This window comes from Pavona decussata, unplaced genomic scaffold, assembly GCF_977016875.1.
Source record: "Pavona decussata unplaced genomic scaffold, jaPavDecu1.1 SCAFFOLD_3, whole genome shotgun sequence".
In the NCBI taxonomy this organism is placed as follows: Eukaryota; Metazoa; Cnidaria; class Anthozoa; order Scleractinia; family Agariciidae; genus Pavona; species Pavona decussata.
Window position 1 is genome coordinate 1,589,748 of NW_028145427.1, and position 19,361 is coordinate 1,609,108.

The 19,361-nt window shown below is 39.6% G+C and overlaps 3 protein-coding genes and 1 pseudogene across 5 annotated transcripts in view; 2 read left to right on the forward strand and 2 right to left on the reverse strand.

Moving 5' to 3' along the window:
• LOC146489802 (dehydrogenase/reductase SDR family member 4-like) overlaps positions 1 to 10,021 on the forward strand; it is a 99,918-nt gene extending 89,897 nt beyond the window's left edge. Inside the window, exon 5 of the transcript XR_014861050.1 lies at positions 9,559 to 10,021. The gene's annotated coding sequence lies outside the window, so the exon portion shown is untranslated. The remainder of the gene's footprint in view (positions 1 to 9,558) is intronic.
• Positions 1 to 15,128, reverse strand: part of LOC146489807 (uncharacterized) — a 50,631-nt gene extending 35,503 nt beyond the window's left edge. Inside the window, exon 1 of the mRNA XM_085102727.1 lies at positions 15,015 to 15,128. The gene's annotated coding sequence lies outside the window, so the exon portion shown is untranslated. The remainder of the gene's footprint in view (positions 1 to 15,014) is intronic.
• The window catches only part of LOC146489808 (dehydrogenase/reductase SDR family member 4-like), a 45,567-nt gene extending 27,470 nt beyond the window's left edge, over positions 1 to 18,097 (forward strand). The window contains exons 7-9 of one of the 3 annotated variants that reach the window (XM_085100709.1): positions 15,515 to 15,649; positions 16,407 to 16,462; positions 17,074 to 18,097. In XM_085100709.1, the coding sequence (XP_084956835.1) occupies positions 15,515 to 15,649; positions 16,407 to 16,462; positions 17,074 to 17,188 (306 nt within the window). In that variant the 3' untranslated portion in view covers positions 17,189 to 18,097. Of the gene's footprint in view, positions 1 to 8,964; positions 9,464 to 15,514; positions 15,650 to 16,406; positions 16,463 to 17,073 lie in introns of those variants that run through there. The other 2 variants (XR_014860343.1, XM_085100589.1) reach the window with 2 other exon arrangements.
• Positions 1,326 to 4,934, reverse strand: LOC146489812 (uncharacterized; annotated as a pseudogene).
• Positions 18,098 to 19,361: the final 1,264 nt, after the last annotated feature.

Here is a 19,361-nt window from a genome sequence, read left to right on the forward strand (position 1 = left end):
TACTGGCATTTACTGACCATATTTGGTGAAAAGCTAGTGCTATGCAGCTGTTTACGTAAATTGTCTGGATCTCATTCTATTCTTGGAAACAGGATCATTTACACAAATCTGACCAATACTGGCGTTTACTGACCACATTTGGTCGGAAAGTGCTATTGTTAACGTAAACAGTCTGGATCGTTCTTTGTCAATATGATTCATTTTTTTATTTTTCTTGGAAAGCAGATTCCGTTTGGTTTCTTTATACAGTCGAACCCACCGTAAGCGACGACCCATAATGTCAAGGATATGTGGTCTCTTACAAGAGGTCAGACCACAGGGGTCTAAATTTCGGGTTGTTAACGGAGACCTGACCCTTTTGCCAGTGTTTAACGAGACCCATAGTGATTACCTACAAGTATATTAAGACTGGTCCAAAATCATTCTAGGCAAAAAAAAAATCTTAGGGTCTATGGTTGTAATGGACACTCCAAGCACAGTTTCGAATGCACACTTTAATACTTTAACGCGATTCACTAGAACAAATGTAACGAAAGAAAAATACAGAATTAATAAACGCGAACAGAAAAAGTGAACGTACAACAATCAAACAAGAAATTTAACCAAAAATTCACAAGCGAAAATATAACTACTTACAAGATCTGTACGGCAACTCCGGATAAAACAACAACTGCTTACAAGGGCGGAATACAAAACTTTTATACTAATTTTGAAACGAAAAGAATAGGCCTAACGAAGTTACAAACTAAACAATAAACGATTACGTAACGCGACGCCGAGAAACTAACTTGCTAGAAAAAATGCGCATATAAACTAAATTCCAAAAGCTTAACTAAGACGTGATGAAAAATATTTGAATTGATGACAAAACAATAGGAAAAAGCAAAAATTTTAATCTCGTGGCTACACACCGGCCCAATGAACTACTTAAGTTTAAGAGTTCGTTATAGCGTCACTAATTTGACACGAGCGTTTAAGTCATTTGTTGACAAGAATTGTCAGTGCTTTTGAACCTTTTTATTTCTGAAGAAACAAGTTCTTTGCTCAAAGTTCAGCTACTTGAATTAACGCACTTTATCTCCTTCGAGGAAGCATAGTTTTGTCACCGGTCTAATGAGAACTGTCGAACTCGTTTCAACCTTGGCAGATCTGACATATCCATCCTTTCCGTGGTAAACATCGGTTACTCTGGCTAGCGGCCATTTTCCGCGGTGGACGTTTTCATCCGTGATCAACACTAGATCGCCGATCGCTAAACAACGGCGAGGCTCTGACCACTTTGCTCTCTCTTGAAGGGTTGGTAAATACTGCTCAAGCCAGCGCTTTCAAAAAATATCAGACATGTACTGCACTTGGCGGCAACGGCGCTTGCTGTAAACATCTTCCTTGCTCAAAATGCCGACGGGTAAATTTGGATTGGCTCTCAGCAACAACAGATGGTTTGGTGTAAGTGGCTCGAGGTCTTTCGGGTCGCTGCTAACTGGAGTCAAGGGTCGGCTGTTCAAGATCCCTTGAACTTCGGTCATCATGGTTCTCAGCATTTCGTCGGAGAAAAGTTGTTGCCCCAGCAACGCCCTCAGGATCTTACGAATGGATCGAATGATCCGTTCCCAGGCACCTCCCATATGCGACGCTGAAAGTGGATTAAATTTCCAAATGACTTTCCTCTGGCGTAGAAATGCGTGGATTGACTGCTGATTCCAATCCTCTAACGATTCACCAATCTCTTTCTCTCCAGCGCGAAAATTTGTCCCGTTGTCGCTGCATATGGTGGTTGGATTTCCTCTTAGATTGATAAATCTTCGCAATGCGTTAATGAAGCCATCGGTATCGAGCGAATGAACAACTTAGATATGGGCAGCTCTAGTGACTAGACAGAAAAACAGGCACCCATAACGCTACACAGTTGAGTGAGCTTGACGCGCATAAAGGGGGCCAAAATAGTCCACACCTACATGCGAGAATGGTAGATCTCCTGACATCAATCTTTCCCCTGGCAGGTCCGCCATCAGTTGTTCCCCACGCACGGCACCAAGTTTCTTGCAAAGGAAGCAGCTGCTAATGACTCGACGTACAGCTGAACGTCCCTTTATTATCCAATATAATTGACGTAAACTTGAGAAATTGTACTCTTGACCTAGGTGACCGGTTTTCTAGTGATGCTGAGAGATGATCAAATTGGTAACATGGTGACGATAAGGGAGAACAATTGGATGTTTTGCTTCAAACTTGATTAACGCATTTTCAAGTCTTCCTCCAACCCTAAGGATTCCTTTTTCGTCTAAAAACGGATGGAGCTTCTTCATGTGAGCCGGTATCTTTGACTTCTTTAACTCGCAAGTTGCTTGACTGGAATGCTGGGATGAACCAATTCTTTCCAAGGCCTGGACGACTTCTAGGAAATGATAATCTTTGTACATGTTTGATAACAGCATTTTCAGCCTCTTGCATTTCGTCCACCGTCAGGGAAGGTGTCATCTTCAAACTTCCTTGAGCTTTACAATTACTCGTACTTTGGCAGTATCGCGCGATAAACCATGTTCTGAATCTTAATAGCCAGGCAACAGCTTTCTTTAATCTTTCCCACGACGAGTACCGCTCCGTTAAGCTTAAAAGAACGTCTTCACTTCGGTGATGAATTAACTAATGACTGTGGGACTGGGTGTCATGTTTGATCTCCGGATCGTCTTCTGATAGTTCCGGTTGGTGGACTGTAGGATCGCGAGGCCAAAACTCCTCCTCCTTTTTAAAAAACGGAGGACCGTTCAGCCATTTGCTGTTTGCACTCATTTCTTCCACCGTAAGACCTGTGCTAACTTCATCTGCTGGGTTGAGCTCAGAACCTACGTGTTTCCACTGGGTGGGTGTCGATTTCTCGTGAATTAACGGACAGTCGATTCGAAACAAATGTATGAAACCTCCTTAACTGATTTCTAATGTACTGTAACACACAGGTGGAGTCTGACCAAAATGTCGATTGTGTGATCGGGATGTCCAGTTCCTCTCTCATAGACTGGTCTAACTGAACGGCTAACACAGCAGCTGATAGTTCCAATCTTGGCACAGTCATAGGTCTAAGGTGAGCCACGCGAGATTTTCCCGCGAGAAACGCGCAATGGATCCTATCCTCGACATCCACCAATCTGAGATACGAGACTGCCCTACATGCAATTTGTGACGCGTCTGCAAAGTTGTATAACTCGGCGAGCTTCAAGTCTCCAAAGCAGGGTGGCTTGACGCATCTGTTTACTGTTATCTGAGAGAGACTGAGCAACTGGCTCTTCCACTCCTCCCACCTTTCGCTATCAACATCACTGATTGAATCGTCCCATCCAAGCTTCTGTTTACAGAGATCTTGCAAAAGCTTCTTGGCCTGTAGGATGATTGGTGCGACAAACCCAAGTGGATCATAAACGGAACTCGTCAAGGAAAGTATACCCCGGCGGGTATTTGGTCTGTCTTTAAGGGCCACCTTGAACATAAACTTGTCACTCTTCATATCCCAGTGAAGTCCCAATGTTCGTTGTATCGGTGGTTTCTCTTTATCTAGGTCAAGGTCTAGCACTGATGGAGCTCTTTCAACTTGAGGAATTGAATTCAAGACCTCTGGTCTGTTACATAACCACTTGGTGAGTCAAAATCCTCCTTTGGAGAGGATATTTCGGAGCTGATCCGCAACTTCAACAGCATTTTCAGACGATTTAACCGATTTGAGACAGTCGTCAACATAAAAGTTTCTCTTGACAGTCTTCACTACTTCATCCGTGAATTCACCTTTGTTGTCATCTGCTGTCCTTCTCAATGCAAAGTTGGAACAACTTGACGACGATGTTGCACCAAATAAATGGACCTCCATACGATGATCTACTGGTTCTTCGCTTAGATCGCCATCCGGCTACCAGAGGAATCTGAACGCGTCTTGGTCGGCTGGTGGTACTGTGACCTGGTGAAACATACACTGTACGTCAGCAGATAACGCGACTTGTTCCTCACGAAATCTAGTCAACACGCCAACGATAGAATTGGTTAAATCTGGTCCAGTAAGAAGCTGATCGTTAAGGGATATTCCTCTGTGTTTCGCGGCACAGTCGAAGACTACTCTAGTCTTGCCAGGCTTGTTAAACACCTGGTGGTGAGGCAGATACCATAGCAGCTTATCTTCTGCATGAAGCTCATTTTGTGGTACTCTTCTTGCATGATTCTTAACAAGGTATTGTTCCATGGTGGCCTTGTAGTTTCCAAACAGTTTGCCATCTTGTAGGAACCTCTTCTTGAGTGCTTTCAGTCTTCGTTCTGCCACGGGTCTGTTATATGGCAAGAATGTTGGGTACTCTTTCCAGGGAAGTGCCACTTGGAAAGGACCACCTTCGAGTTTCACAGATTGTTCCATGATCGCCAGCGCCTTCTTATCCTCCACAGACATGCACGGCTTAGAGTCAGAAGTCACACCAAAGTTTTCTATTGCCCAGAACGTTTCAACTTGTTGCATGAGACAATCATCTTCTCTTGCGACCTCCACTGAACGTACAAAGTTAACGTTTACATGGCATTCTTGGCTTTGGATCTTTTCCATTGGGCCCATCAGTGTGTCCAACCAAGGGGTGTGCGTGTCCTCTCTCACCACGCCTTTCTTCTAATACCCAGAAGGCCTCTGGTGCGTTGGTGCCAATGATTAACCGGACCTCTTTCTCGCTTATACTTGGCAGATTGATGTCTTGCAGATGAAGCCACCTCTTTGCATCTTGTTCTGACGGGATACTTCGACTCGAAGCGTTAAACCTATCAACAGTCCACAGTCTTTTGACCTCTAATTTATCAGTACCGTCAAGTGGCTCTACGGTTAGGCTGATTTCATGACCCACTCTCGGGCTATCTTCTTTCTCTTGTGTCGTCAGGAAGAATGTTTTCTGGTGGCCATGTACTCCGAGCTCCATTGCCAGATTCTTGTCACATAAGGATATATCTGATCCACTGTCTATAAGTGCGTACGTTTCTACTGTCTTGCTTGCATCATGCCTTCGCACTGAGGGACTACCCTCAGGCACACCTCTCCTTTCCCTGCTGAGGCACTGTTTGCTTGTCCGCTTCGTAACGGTGCACTACTATCTACTTGGGTTCCTTGGTCTTCTACTCTAGCTCTGCTTTCCATTGTGTGCTGTGGAAACGGAGGGTGAAGCAGGGTATGGTGTCTTCTCTTGCATACTGGAACCTCAGATGTACTCCTGGCTAGGCATCCCACTGCGATGTGACCATACTTAAAGCAATTATGGCATAACTGAGCCTTTTTCATCACTTGTAGACGTTCTTCGAAGTTCTTGTCGACGAAATTCTTGCATTTCACCAAGGAATGAGCTCCGTTGCATGCTGGACCTATCGCATATCTGGTGGCTGAAAATTCTTTGGTGTAATGCGCACTCTGCCTTCCTCTTGGGTCAGCTTCTTGAGTGTTCCGTGTGGTAACACGTTCATTTGGTGATGCAGTTCCCTTCGCCTTTGACGTTCGCCTCTGGTCATCTGGTTTGCCACGCGCAACATCTACCACACAACCGAACACCGGATTGTTCGCAGCTGTTGCTTTCACCTTGACAAATTCTGCGATGTGGCTGATGTTTGTTCTCTGACCAGTTTGCTGGATTTGATCCGCAACTTCAATAAACTTTGTTCGGAGATGAAACGGCAGCCTTTGAACAATCCTTCTAAGGTTATCTGCGCTGTTTATTTCATCCAGATATCCGATATCCTTATCACCATAGAAGATTGTCACGCTGTGACTCTCGACAAATACCCTGATCTCGAATTCTTCAGTCGTAAACTATCGATGGCTTCTTCTGAATGGACTCGGCGTCTTCTTTGCCTTTCGGATCCGGACAACATGGCATTCACCAGATCTTTGAATGCATGTAATGGACACTCCAAGCACAGTTTCGAATGCACACTTTAATACTTTAACGCGACTCACTAGAACAAATATAACGAAAGAAAAATACAGAATTAATAAACGCGAACAGAAAAAGTGAACGTACAACAATCGAACAAGAAATCAAACCAAAAATTCACAAGCGAAAATATAACTACTGACAAGATCTGTACGGCAACTCCGGATAAAACAACAACTGCTTACAAGGGCGGAATACAAAACTTTTATACTAATTTGAAACGAAAAGAATAGGCCTAACGAAGTTACAAACTAAACGATAAACGATTACGTAACGCGACGCCGAGAAACTAACTTGCTAGAAAAAATGCGCATATAAACTAAATTCCAAAAGCTAAACTAAAACGTGATGACAAATATTTGAATTGATAACAAAACAATAGGAAAAAACAAAAATTTTAATCTCGTGGCTACAATGGTGTTTATTGTTTGTATTTCACAGCGATTGAGACAATTATTGCGAAAGAAACTTGATTCTTTTTTTACTCCAAGTAGCGCTGTCTAAATTTTTCAGGAACGGAACAAAAGGAAAAAGATGACACAGATAAAAGATAAGAGAGTTTTTTTCCTACAAGGGATTCAATCTAATTAAAGTTTATTTCAGTGTGAAGTATAGTGCATGTGTATTTTATCAATTGTTTCAATTCTAAGCTATATCGGGAAACACTTCCGGTTGCTCTGACTGTAAGATTTACTGCGTCCGCTGTAATGATGTGGCCAATATGTTACAGTGAAAAATTTTTCACTTTCCGCCTGTGAGAGATACAGCAGATTGTGTGTCTAGTGGTCGCCTACGGAAGGTTAAAAACAATTGAAAATATTAAACAATCATCTCTAAAAGTGGCCGCTTTAGAGAGGTGGTCGCTTACGAGAGGTGGTCGCCTACGGGAGGTTCCATCTATAATGATTTGACTTGGGAAACTTTTGGTATTTTGGAAAAGTGGGCGCTAATGAGAGGTGGTCGCTTACGAGAGGTGGTCGCAAAGGGAGGTTCGACTGTATTTTAATATTATCATCACTCACACTGACGTTTTCATTCAATGTTTAGTTGCAAAATGCAATATAGCTGTTTACAGTTTTTAGATGCTTTTCTGAAAACTGAAAGCTAGTCCACTAATTGACTTATCAAGCAGAATTGCATTGCTAAGGATCACGATTTGCAACAAAAAGTAACAAAATTTCAGAAAAAACAAAACCCGACATTTTTAAGTGAACACTGGGAACGGCTAAGGTAATTACCTTTGAGTGCTTACTTACGTGTGTTTTTTGTTCATTCAGATTCTTCGAGTTCTTTTTTCGCTTCTAAGGCTTTCTTGTTTTCCTCTTCCAGCTTTTCTTGAGCTTGCTTTAAATCGTGTGCAAACGCTAGCTTACGTACATTCTTCCTTGCCTGTTCGAAGGTTGGGTTGTCCTCCAGGTAGTTGTACAGGTCTTGTCTGGTCTCCTTGATCTGCAACAGGTAGGCACCACCACATCATCCAGGGCAACCCATTGGGAATAATACCGCAGGGTGTTTTGCTTGAATGCTGTCGATGTCCAGATTTTGATTCGCTTCTCTTCTGGGTACCTCTTTATGGCCACAAACTTCGAAGACTTTTATCGAAGAAAACTTAAAAAATATGACAAAATTTTATTTCCGTCAGTTACCTCAACTGCTTGTACATTGAAAATCCTATCAAAGAATGAGTTAAGTGATGTTGTTCGAGCGACCTGAATGAACGAATTAGGAAGGGTGATAGCTGGCTGCGTCCTTGGGATATAATTTTGTCGTCGTCAGTCGTTCTCAGAAAGATCGAATGGTGCGTGAGGTCGTGAAGATGTAACCTGCGATTACAACCAAATGTAGCTGCGTTCGTATTTATTTGTATCTCATGCCGGGTCGTTCGCAAAGTGATGTTGTTGCAACTTGCTTTTCCACAAGGACATCCAGCATGATGTTCAGGTGAAAGGCGTTAAATAATAACTTATTAAGCCAAGTTATCTTTTGAGAAAGTGTCAATCACCGAAGACATTTGATGTATTATATTGTCAATTAATGTGATTGTTTCATCAGACGTTCCGAGAAACTGTCACAGAGTTATTTTTTAGAGGTGTTTGGAGCCTCTGACCAAACACGAACCACGAGATCATTGATACGACGTCTCAATCGCTCATATGGCACATCCAATAATTGCTTATAAGCTATGAAGGAGTTTGTCAATGTAAATGTAATGTAATGGAGGAAGAAAGAATGTTGATTTGGTCTTTTCGTTTTGGGGGAATTAATATGTGCCAGAAAAACTTGTATTTTTTAACAATTACCTAACAGCCCAAATGTCTATACTTTAAACTTTCCAACGAGTCTTGATTACGAGATTACTTAACTGACAAATTAAGATTCCTTCTTTAATAGGTTATCTTTCCTTTGCTTCTTTAGATAGAGAGCGACCCAAAGAAGGTTTCATTGACAGTAGAGAAACTGAGGAAAATGGGAGAAGCTTGTCATGAGATGCTGAGTGACATTAAAAACATGACGTCATTTATTATGCAAGCTGTTGCATTCTGGGACGAGGTTGTTGCAGTGACCAAACAAGCCACAATAAAAACTGAACACCTGGAAAGGATTGTAAGTCTGGCTGGAAGGAAAACTAAGCCCATTAGGATTCTAAGGAGCGGTGGAACCCAGACCATGGTGTCATCTTTCAAAGACCGCTGGATGGAAGTAGCAGAAATGATCACTTCGGATCGATAGAAACAATGTGATTTTTGAAGAGGTAGCACTTATTTTATTGTTATAATTTTGGCAAAAAATAAGTTAGATACGTGACCATTTTTCCTGCCACTCGTTACAATCCATTTTCTCAGCCAATGTTTTTTCTTTCGCTCTAGGCCGCTCGTGTGAGAAAAAAAAACACTGCAAAGCAAGAAACAGGTTGAGTTTGGTCACACGCTTAGGTGTACTTTATTTTACAGTGTCTTCCTCTTTAGGAAAGCTAATTCTTCAAAAAACTTGTTACAAATATTAAAATTACCTACTTTTTTTTCAACAGGTCAATGCTCTTATGTAATCATTAAGCTACTGTGAAACCACTTGGCTGCAAGTTTTTTTTTTTCTCGCAAAACATACAAAAGAACGCTTTGACGACAGACAGAAGCAACCAGCAGCAAGCCAGTTGAGTTGTACCATCCTCAGCCTGCCATCTTGAAATCATCTTTTATAATAATGGCAAGGGAATCTCTTAGCTTCTTTATACTTTTGAGAACTATGTTGGCAACAAATGTTCAAGCTAAATACGGTGTTGCTGTGTTCAAAACAAGCACAACAGTTGACTTCGTAACCTACCATGCATTTAGCTCGCGTTTTGATATCATTAAACAAGAAGTTCCGCTATAAAAGGGCAAGCCCCTCCTTCATTTCAGACCTTTGTGGGCGTGAGATGCCAATTTAGACGCTGTTCAGTCGTGGCAAGTTGTTGACTCAAAAGTCCTCTGAAAAATATGCCTCAAAATATTATAATATCCCTATAGCAATATAAGATATCAAGTTCTGATATGTTTAACAAGGTTATTTTGAAAACTAAGCCCATTTTATCGGTAAAAGCCGGAGAAAAAAGACTTTTATACCAGAACTTCCTGTTAACAAGGTAATTAACAAAAGCATTAATCAGCAAAAGAGAGAAAAGTAAGTAAGAATTAGTAGCCTTGGAGAGGTGTGTTGTATAGAACGTTCCGTTGCTTCGTTGGATGTTGACCCCTTTTGCACGTGAGCATGTGAACAGAGCGTGAGTGAGGGTGGCGTGATGTCGTCATAAGATTCAGGCGTTTTTCAAAGCTTTTTTTTTTGTCTTTTGTTTTTCTTTGCAAATGGTCCCTGTTGTATTTAATGCCTTGGTTGTGCTATATAACAAATCCCTTAATGACCGGTCGCTCAGGAACCAGTTAATTTTGTTTTCCTCGATTCTCGACTTGTCTTGGGAAACATTGAGATTCGAGGGAAACAAAAATAACTGTTTCTCTTCAGACCAGTTAGTTAGTCTCACACCCAGATGTTTGTCTTCGAAGTAAACATCTGGTAAAATCGATCATGTTCTTCAATCTTTTTTGTCAATGAAAATGTCCCGATGCAAGTTCACCTTTGCTTTGCACACGCGTTGACGCATGACTTACAAAAAATGATTTCTTGTGTCGATTTAAGCTAATGGTTTCATTGAACTGTGACAAGTTCTTATAAACATGCATTTTTTATAGTGTTGTGTCTCTTTTAAGAGTTTTCAGAAAATTTTTGCCCGGCCATCGGTCATGTAATACTCGATAATACAGCGCACGCACTTTGGCCACCATTTTCTATCAACAAAACTTTAGCGGTGGCTTTCTTCTTTCCCAGAAACTTGTAATCATCGATTTTTTTTCAGAATACTGTCACTAGGTGAAATGTTACCGACATTAATAGCAACAAACTGATCTTGAAAAACCATTTCGGGTAATTCGTGAGCAAAGTCTTTTTGCTTCACTGAAATGTTGAGCATGCGGAGTTGTGCTGTGTGTTACATTCCTGACATATGAATACGGATGAGCCGTTGAATGTAGAGTATACTGAGTAACGTATTAAATGTTACAAATGTCAAGCACAATTTATAAAAAGTACGTTTCTCTTAGAAACTGGAAAAGTCTCTGAAGTATTTTTTTTACAGAAAAAAGTTTATACAATGCTGGGTTGTTTGTTGTATTTGTTTTCAAGGGAGTGAATTAAATCTTTGTTCATGCTTCCACGTGCAGATTTTTTTATCTTTTATCCTTTAAAACACACCTCTTACATACATTCATATACACATACATACATTCTTACATAACCTTTATTTCATCTCGAATTTTAGAGTTGCTACAAACTTAGCTAATATCTCCGGGAAATAAATATCAGTTACACAAGGAAAACAATACCAAAAAAGAGAAATAAAACTAAAAATAAGACCTCTAAAACTGGTAACGATAATTCTACAAATGCCGGTTTCACTGGGCAAAAGACGTCTCTTGAAATCAGAAAAAGTACTCTCCTTAATTCTTCAGGAAAAGTATTTCATTGCTCTTACTAAACCGCCAGCAAAAGTAGCCTTCCACGTCGTCGTTTTGCGTTTTTCGCAGTTGTTTTTTTAAAGCGAGTTTATCAAGCTCACGACGTCAACACCAATGAAAATATCACCGTCTTGAAGTACCACGTAATTCGTGGTTATCGCAAATCGTTTAGCTTGTACAATTTGGCCAAAAACCCCAGTAAAAGAATAGGTTAGAACGATGTTTAAGCTGAGACAGAGAGCCTGAAAATGTAACCGTCGTGTGGTCACGTGACATTCTCCAGAAACCCTTGAATTGTGTCATTCTTCGTTGTTGTTTGGCTGAGTACGGCGAAGAAATATACCAAAATTTGTAACGCACGTGCAGGGCCTTTTTCTCCCCCAATAAACGTATTGTTTTGTGACGGCCTCGTACGTTACCGTCGCCGTAGTAGCTTCTTAAACTCCCTTTAGCAAGACAACTCAAAACGATCACCTGGGAGGCAATTCAATTCAATTCAATTCAATTTTATTTTTCACAGGTTCAACGAGATTCAATATATTACATAAAAAACAATAAACATTTATATTACAAAGGAGGATTAAAAAGAATTAGAATAAATTTGTTTGGTTTAGTGTGAGCAGTGCCCAAAGGAGCATGCTGCTTTCGAGTTGGGCACTGCTTACGATGGAAGAGAAAATTATTTCGGTGTATTTGGAAAGGTTTGAAAAAGAAAAAGAGCGTGTTTAGCGAACGGACGACGGTGAAGAACTCTACATTACTTTTGGTTTATAAGCAATTTTTTCCTGTATTTGGTTTTAAACGAAGAAGCGGAGTTTGATTGCTTAATGTTACAGTCTATTGTTTCCCATATTTGTGATGCTGCGAATTGAAAAGTGTGTTTACCGTAGTTAGTACGTATTTTTGGTCTGCTAAAATTTTGTCGAGATGAAAATCGGGTATTGTACGAGTGCCGAGAGGATGCTGTGGAAAGAGAGTTTGCAAAAACATGACATATTTGATCATTTATTATTTTGAACGTGAAAATGGCAACCTTGAGTTTGAATGCATTGTCAATGGTTAGAATTCCCAGTAGATTGAAGTAAACAGTGGCATTTTCTCTTTTGTGAGCGAAGAATATATTTTTTACACATTTGTTTTGGGCGGTGCGAATTTTGTTGAGATGGGTGGTATAGGTGTTGCCCCAGCTCATTAAACCATAGTTGATGTAAGGATAAATTAGTGTATAATAGAGTTGTCTCAGAGTATTCAGGTCGATATAAAACCTTAATTTATTGATAATTCCAGTATTTTTTGATATTTTACTTTTAACATGCTTAATTTGTTGTTCCCATTTAAGATGTTTGTCAATATAAATTCCGAGATATTTAATAAAATCTTTTTGTTCAATGTCGTGGATTTTTATATTACTCACACGCTTATTTGGGGAGCTGATAATCATAAAATTTGTCTTTTTTATATTGATTGATAGTTTATTAGCTGAACAGTAGTAGAGAATATTATCAAATTCAGTGTTCATAGTTTGAGTGATATCTTCAAGGTTATTGCTAGAATAAAATACGTTGGTATCATCAGCGAATAGTCTAAAGGAAAGTTTACTGGAACAGTTTGGCATATCGTTAATATAGAGAAGAAAGAGGAGAGGGGAAAGGGTGGATCCCTGAGGAAGTCCAAAGTTAAGGGTAGCAAGTCTGAATCGGTATTTCCTATTCGCACGTATTGTTTTCTATTTGACAGAAAATTTCGAAACCAAGCTAAGGGAGTACCGCGGATGCCATATTTGCTGAGCTTGTTTAGAAGAATTTCATGATTTATTGTGTCGAAGGCTTTTGATAGATCTAGAAACAGTCCACAGGTGATGTTTTTATTGTCTATTGACGTTTTAAGGTAATCAGTGATTTCTAAAATAGCTTGTTCAGTAGAGTGACCCTTACGGAAGCCGAATTGGTATTGGAAAATGATAGAGTGTTTCTCCAGAAACGACTCGAGTTGGTCATGAACTAGTTTTTCGAGGACTTTTGAGAACGGTGACAAGGTGGAGATGGGGCGGTAGTTTGTTGGGTCGGTGTCTGCGCCACTTTTGTATATGGGAGAGACACGAGCAATTTTTAGCACATCTGGTACTACGCCTTGTGCGATTGATTCATTATAGAGTCGGGTGATAATTGGCGTGATAACAGCGGCACTGATTTTTATTAACCGATTAGGGACATGGATAGATGACTTATTGGCATTAAGAGTTGAGAGTAGGTCATGAACGTCCATTTCGGTGACAGGTGACATAACAAAACTAGACGGGCATGAGTATCTTGTATAATCGTTGTAGTGTTTATTGGTGCTAGGGATAGTTTCGGCTAGATGTGGGCCTGCTTTTACAAAATGTTCATTAAATTGATTAGCAATATCCCGTTGTTCGGTATAGGTCTTGTTGTGCCTGATTATTTTGGTTGGGTAGCACTGGCCTTTGGTTTTTCGTTTAATTATTGTTCCTATTAGCTTCCATGTAGCCTTTAAATTGTTTTTACATTTAGTAAATTGGTTGGTATAGTAATTGTCTTTAGAGATAGACTTAAGTTTATTGAGTTTGTTAGCATAGATTTCCACACAGGCTACGATCAAAATGCGGGGTAACTTCTTCCATTGTTTATGAATAAGGGTTCTTTCTACATTCCACCGTAATTGCGGAAATTCTTGTGGGGGAATCGAATAGAATGGCAATGAGCTCTTTCAGAAAGTTTTCAGAAACCCCGAAAGCTCTTCTGTTATCTAGAAGCGAATCATTCAACCAAAAAATCCAGAATTTCCGCAAAGAAAAGTAAATGGAACGGAACTTTTCCGGAAAATGCCGGTTCCAAAATTGGAGAATATCTCGTGAGGTTGCCGTCGTTTCCATACAGCTAGAATTTATTTTCTACTGGCCACCAGAGGCATTCTCGTCCCCAGAGCCCCAACGTTTTTTCTTTTAATTGTTGAACGAGTGGCTCTGGGTCCACCCAAAAATATCTTTGTTTTCATTGGCTGGACCATTGGCTGTCGAAAACCTGATGCGCTATAAGGTAAAAAATGCTACGCTTCTGCGCATTTGTCTTTACTTCCTAATACTGAGCAGTACTGAGCAATAATAATACTGAGCAAGCGCAATGGTAATTTATCACACTGAGCGTGCGCTACCGGATGTCGTGAAATTCACGACATCCGGTAACGGCTGTTACCAGGGCCTACGATCCAACCGCTGACCAAAAGATCGTAGGCTCTGGGAACGAGGATGCCACCAGAGGTTATCAAACCGGATTTTTACGCGCATGTCACGTTTGTTACACAGGTTTCCCAAGCTCATCATTTTGTCCAGGCGTAACTTTTAAGGGATGGATTCTAATCGGAACTTCGTCTAAACGCAGGCATTTATTTAGTGTAATTTTAAGTAAATCTCCAGATTATCGGGTATAACTTACCAACTAAAAAAGCACTAGTTTTATTGAGTTCCAGGTGTTTTAAAACCGGCCGTGGAAACAGCTCTGCAGGGCACCAGGGAAAACAGCCATTCTAAAATCAATGCAAAAAGGTGGACTTCTATTACACCTTCACAGCATTTTAAGCTTCAGTCCTCTTTGATCAGCTTACTTGATGATGATAATCAGCAACCTTTTCCCCAACAGTTTTATTCTCTTTCAGAAAAAATGCTCCAATATACACTGGCCAGTTGTTAAATCTCTCCACCTTCAGTGGTGGACATGAATACCAATAATTTTATCATTTAATATGGACCCCTAGCACTTTTGTATGGTGCTGTACATACTAACTCAACTTGCATTTTTCACAAGTTGTTTCCACAACTTTTTAGCCAAACTTTCACTGTTATCTGTCCTTCTCACCCAAGCCTTTTTGTGTGTTTTTGTGTCCTTCTTTTCACTACCACCAAGTGCTGATCACTTGTGAAACAATTGCCATCTAAGTGCCTAATGAATGCTTGGTTGATAAGCTTATTTGGCCTCTGTAAAGAGATTTAAGTGCTGACGTCACGAGCTTTAACCCTTCACTCTAACGAAGGGCCAACAGTGACTCAAAACATCACCAGGAAACAATGGTTTGACTGCAGAATTTTATACCTCCATGCACTTGATAAAACCAAACATTCATTTCTACTCCCCCCTCCCCCACCCACCAATGAACTTGGTACCACAGTTAATTTTGGAGACTAATGCTCTTATCTACAGTGCGTTATGGGTTATTTGGATTGTTTAGAGCAAAGCTTTTTCATTGCAACTTGCATAGCACTTACTTTAGACTGCAAGCAGTCCCTTTCTGGATAGTCGAGAGGTCGCGCGAAATAGCTGAGTGCGAAAAACTGGAGCAAACGAGCGGAGAGGGCCTTCTCCTCGCCTCAGTCTCGCTGCGCTGTGAGCGCACCCTCTCGACTAACCAGAAAGGGACTGCTTGCAGTCTACACTTACTTAAGTACATGCTAGCGTCATTTGGTTACTTCAAATCGTAGTTTAGTTCTGAGTACTGATAATATACTGTTGTCTGTAGGGCCTTGGTGCCTATTCTGTAAGCAAGACAGCTCTGCTGGGTCTGACAAAGGTTTTAGCCAATGAGTGTGGTCCCATGGGAGTGAGAGTTAACTGTGTTGCTCCAGGGATCATAAAAACAAGATTTAGTGAAGCAGTAAGTGTAAAACAACTTTTGCTTGGATATGTAATTGTCTTGTTTGACTGACAGATTGAATGTATGACCTACAGCACTAGAGTGGGTGAAAAGTACAGCTATTTACTTATTAACAATTAGATTATGTTCTCAAGATTTTTGTGATGTATGAATGGAACAGGGTGTGGCCTGAATTAATTATGCAACTATCAAACATGGAAATCGAAAAGGAATAATTCAGTAAATTATTGTTTTGGTGTAAATCTAGTTTACCATTCATTTTTCTAAAGGTCTGATTGGTTTAAATTGATCACGTGATGTTCGTCATCCTGCAATAATAACTGAATTCATTCGCAGTCATCCTCTAAAAACCTGTCATTGATAACTTAGCTTTATAAAAATTTAGATATTATTGTAACTATTTTACACTTTTTATACTGCATTCTTGTATTTTTCTTCTTGTGTGCATATTCTTTTCCTCTTGGACCTATGATTGTAATATCTGATATGTATTTTATTTATTTTTTTAAAGTTATAATTCATTAACAATAAGGTTGCTTTCATTTTATATCCTATATGTTTATAGAAATTTTATGTAGTTCTTAAAACCCTCAAAGCTTTGAACTTGGGCTAACATTTGGTTTGAGAACTTACATCATATCTTTCTGTTGGGCAACTACAGGTATTAGCCAATAATCCAAAATACTGTTTGAACTGATTACAGTAATAGAAAACTAGCAAGTTTATACTTATTTTGGATACCTTTGGTTTTAAACAGCTTTGGAAAAACGAATCACTACTTGAGCATTCACTTCAGCAGATTCCACTCAGAAGGTAATTAAATAAGACCACTGCGCCAAATGCGTGGGCACAGTCCATTTATTTTTCTTAATTAGCAACTAATACCCAATATTTTACAAGTTACAGAGCCACAGTAATAAGAAATATTATTAAATACATGCTGTTAGGTGTGAAGCACTTTCATCATTTTTTAAAGCTTAAAAGCTCAGATGTTATACCTCTATCAGTGATTAAAAATAATTGAAGAGCTGAGAGCATATTAACAGTCTTATGTGGAATTTTAAGCCAATTTTTCCTTTTGCTCAAAAGTCTCTGAACTTCTGCATGTAGCCTTCATGATTTTAGTCGACATGACTGTCTTTCTCCCTGGTGTATTTAATTTCAGTTCTCAAGAAAAACAAGGCCAAAATGTTGAGTCAGCAAAATTAAACATAAAATGGTGAAGCTCTCAGACCTTCAATTATACCAATCATCAGCATGATAATCAACCTCCTCCACACCCAAGGTGGTTCTAACTTTTACGTCTGTAGATAAAAAATGCAAATGAACATGCATGACCATTCAAACAAAAGCTACTGCATGTAAGTAATAGTCTCATACTGACATTACATGTGCACTGTTTTTCTTGCTGATAAATTTTTCAGGATTGGCATGTCAGAGGATATTGGTGGAGCAGTTTCCTTCCTTTCTTCTGATCAAGCATCGTATATCACAGGAGAAACTCTAATTATTTCTGGTGGATTGCCATCAAGGCTTTAAATAGAGTCTAATATACAAACTTACAAGACACTGCAGTTTAAACCTTCTTTGCCCTAACACCTAATATGTAACTAGCCTAGATTTTAAACATACCATATTTATTCAATTAACCAACCACCTCGAATAAGCACCCACCCTGAAAGCCCAAAATCTTAACAAGCGTCCACCCCCACCCCCTCCCAACACAAATCATTTCTGTAATAGCCCAGCATGAAGTGAGAGAAGCGTCATTTGGTTCCAAAATCGTTTTTTAGATACGGTAGTCAATGAACTTTTATATTGTCTATTTAACAAATCTACGGCAGTTTTCTATGGTCTATACTCTTATAGACCATAAAATGACGTCAAAAAATTTTCAAAACTCAAGTGGAACCACGAGCCGCAGGCGAGTGGTTTCACTGCCAAGTTTTGGACATTTTATGGCGTCATTTTATGGTCTATAAGAGTATAGACCATAGAAAACTGCCGTCGATTTGTTTTTTACAATAACATGGGAAAAGTACGAGCGGAATTGGCTATTTTTTCGTTGAGAAAGTGCGTGTGTTACATCTGATGTCATTTTTATTGTCTGTACTCTTATAGACAATAGCTACGAGCCAATCAGCGCGCGGGAATTTGGACAGTTATTGTAAAAGGCTTGTTCATGTTAGATTTTGTACTTTGTTTTGTCTTGTTGAAGCGAAATAAACTTTTTATTCCTTGTTTTGTTATAATTCTCTAAAAATGTCCTCGCTTGCTGAAAATGTTGGGAAAATAATAAGCGCCCACCCTCATGGGTCCAAAATTAAATACGCGCCCAGGGCGGTTAATCAAATAAAATACGGTACATTATGTAACATTATGTACTTTTACACTGTAGAGAAGCTCATAATAGTAGAACTGATGAATAAACTGTCACACAACCAAGAACTTGAAACACAACGAGAACTTGAAAAACATTTGCCTAACATTTTCAAATTTCAATCCATACCGGCCCACTCTGTGTCTGGCCAGAGGCACTAATCGACAGATTTATTGCACCTGGGTGATAGTTTATAACAAACTTGACAATTATTTCGTTGTTTCTGCTGACAGACAAACATTTTTGAGTTTCGAAATGACAGCAAGTTTGCGTGATACTTCACCTTTAAACATTCAGGTTTATGAGAATAAAACAAATGATCATCAAAAAATAACATGCATTGACTGACAAATTCTCTCAACTAGTGCCATAATAAATAAGTAGAGAATAGTATGGAGAAAATACATGGTAATATAAGGAAATACAGTAACGGGTTCAGTAATTGTAAACTTATAAGACACCTCCTCTAGCAGCAGTTATTGCTTTAAATTGGTCTTTAGGTCAGATGTCTGCAGGATAAATGGTTCAAAGCTAGTTTGGTCTCTACAATTTAGCATTGTTTTCTTAGACAAGAAGCTCCACTCCACGTTGTGTCATGTCATGTCTGTCTAGCCAGGTGTGTAAATGGGTACCAGCAAACAAAATGCTAGGGGCAAATCTGCAGTGAACTAGCATCCAATCAGTGGGGAGGGGGGAGGAGGGAGAGAGTAAGGGTGCGTTTGATTGTCTCTATCCCAGAATAGGAATACTACAATCATTTCAAGAAAACCCTCAAAAGAGGTTTTTGGAGTTACTGGGATACAAAATCACTCTTCAGTTATAATGTGTCAGTAAAAGTTTGCAGAAATGTCTTCCCAAATTTACTTAAAAGAGAAATCTAACAGCTATTCTGCTTATTCTTATTCGGGAATACGATCAATAGAATGCAGCCTACTATTCTTGCATTAAAGCTCTTGTGGAATGGGTCATCTGCACTCATAATGAGCAGTCTACTATTCTTGCATTAAAGCTCCTGTTGAATGGGTCATCTCACTCATAATGAGGCTGGTAGAGAGTAAGACAGACTTTGATACTCAGTGGTTAATAGGATGAAGCTTAACCCAGTTTCCAGTTCCAAGAATATAAGGTTGTCACATTACACCCATAGTTTCCTTCAAAAATTTCCTGAAACTTACAATTTCTTGGAATTTAAAAAACTTAAGATAATCTTCAAAGACAACTAAATTTGAGTTTGGTCTCAGTAAAACCACAATGGTACTTGTCCATTGTACCAGTGGAGGTCAATTTTTTTCTGACCCTGTATAAGGAACATCACTTGTACAGTGTAACACC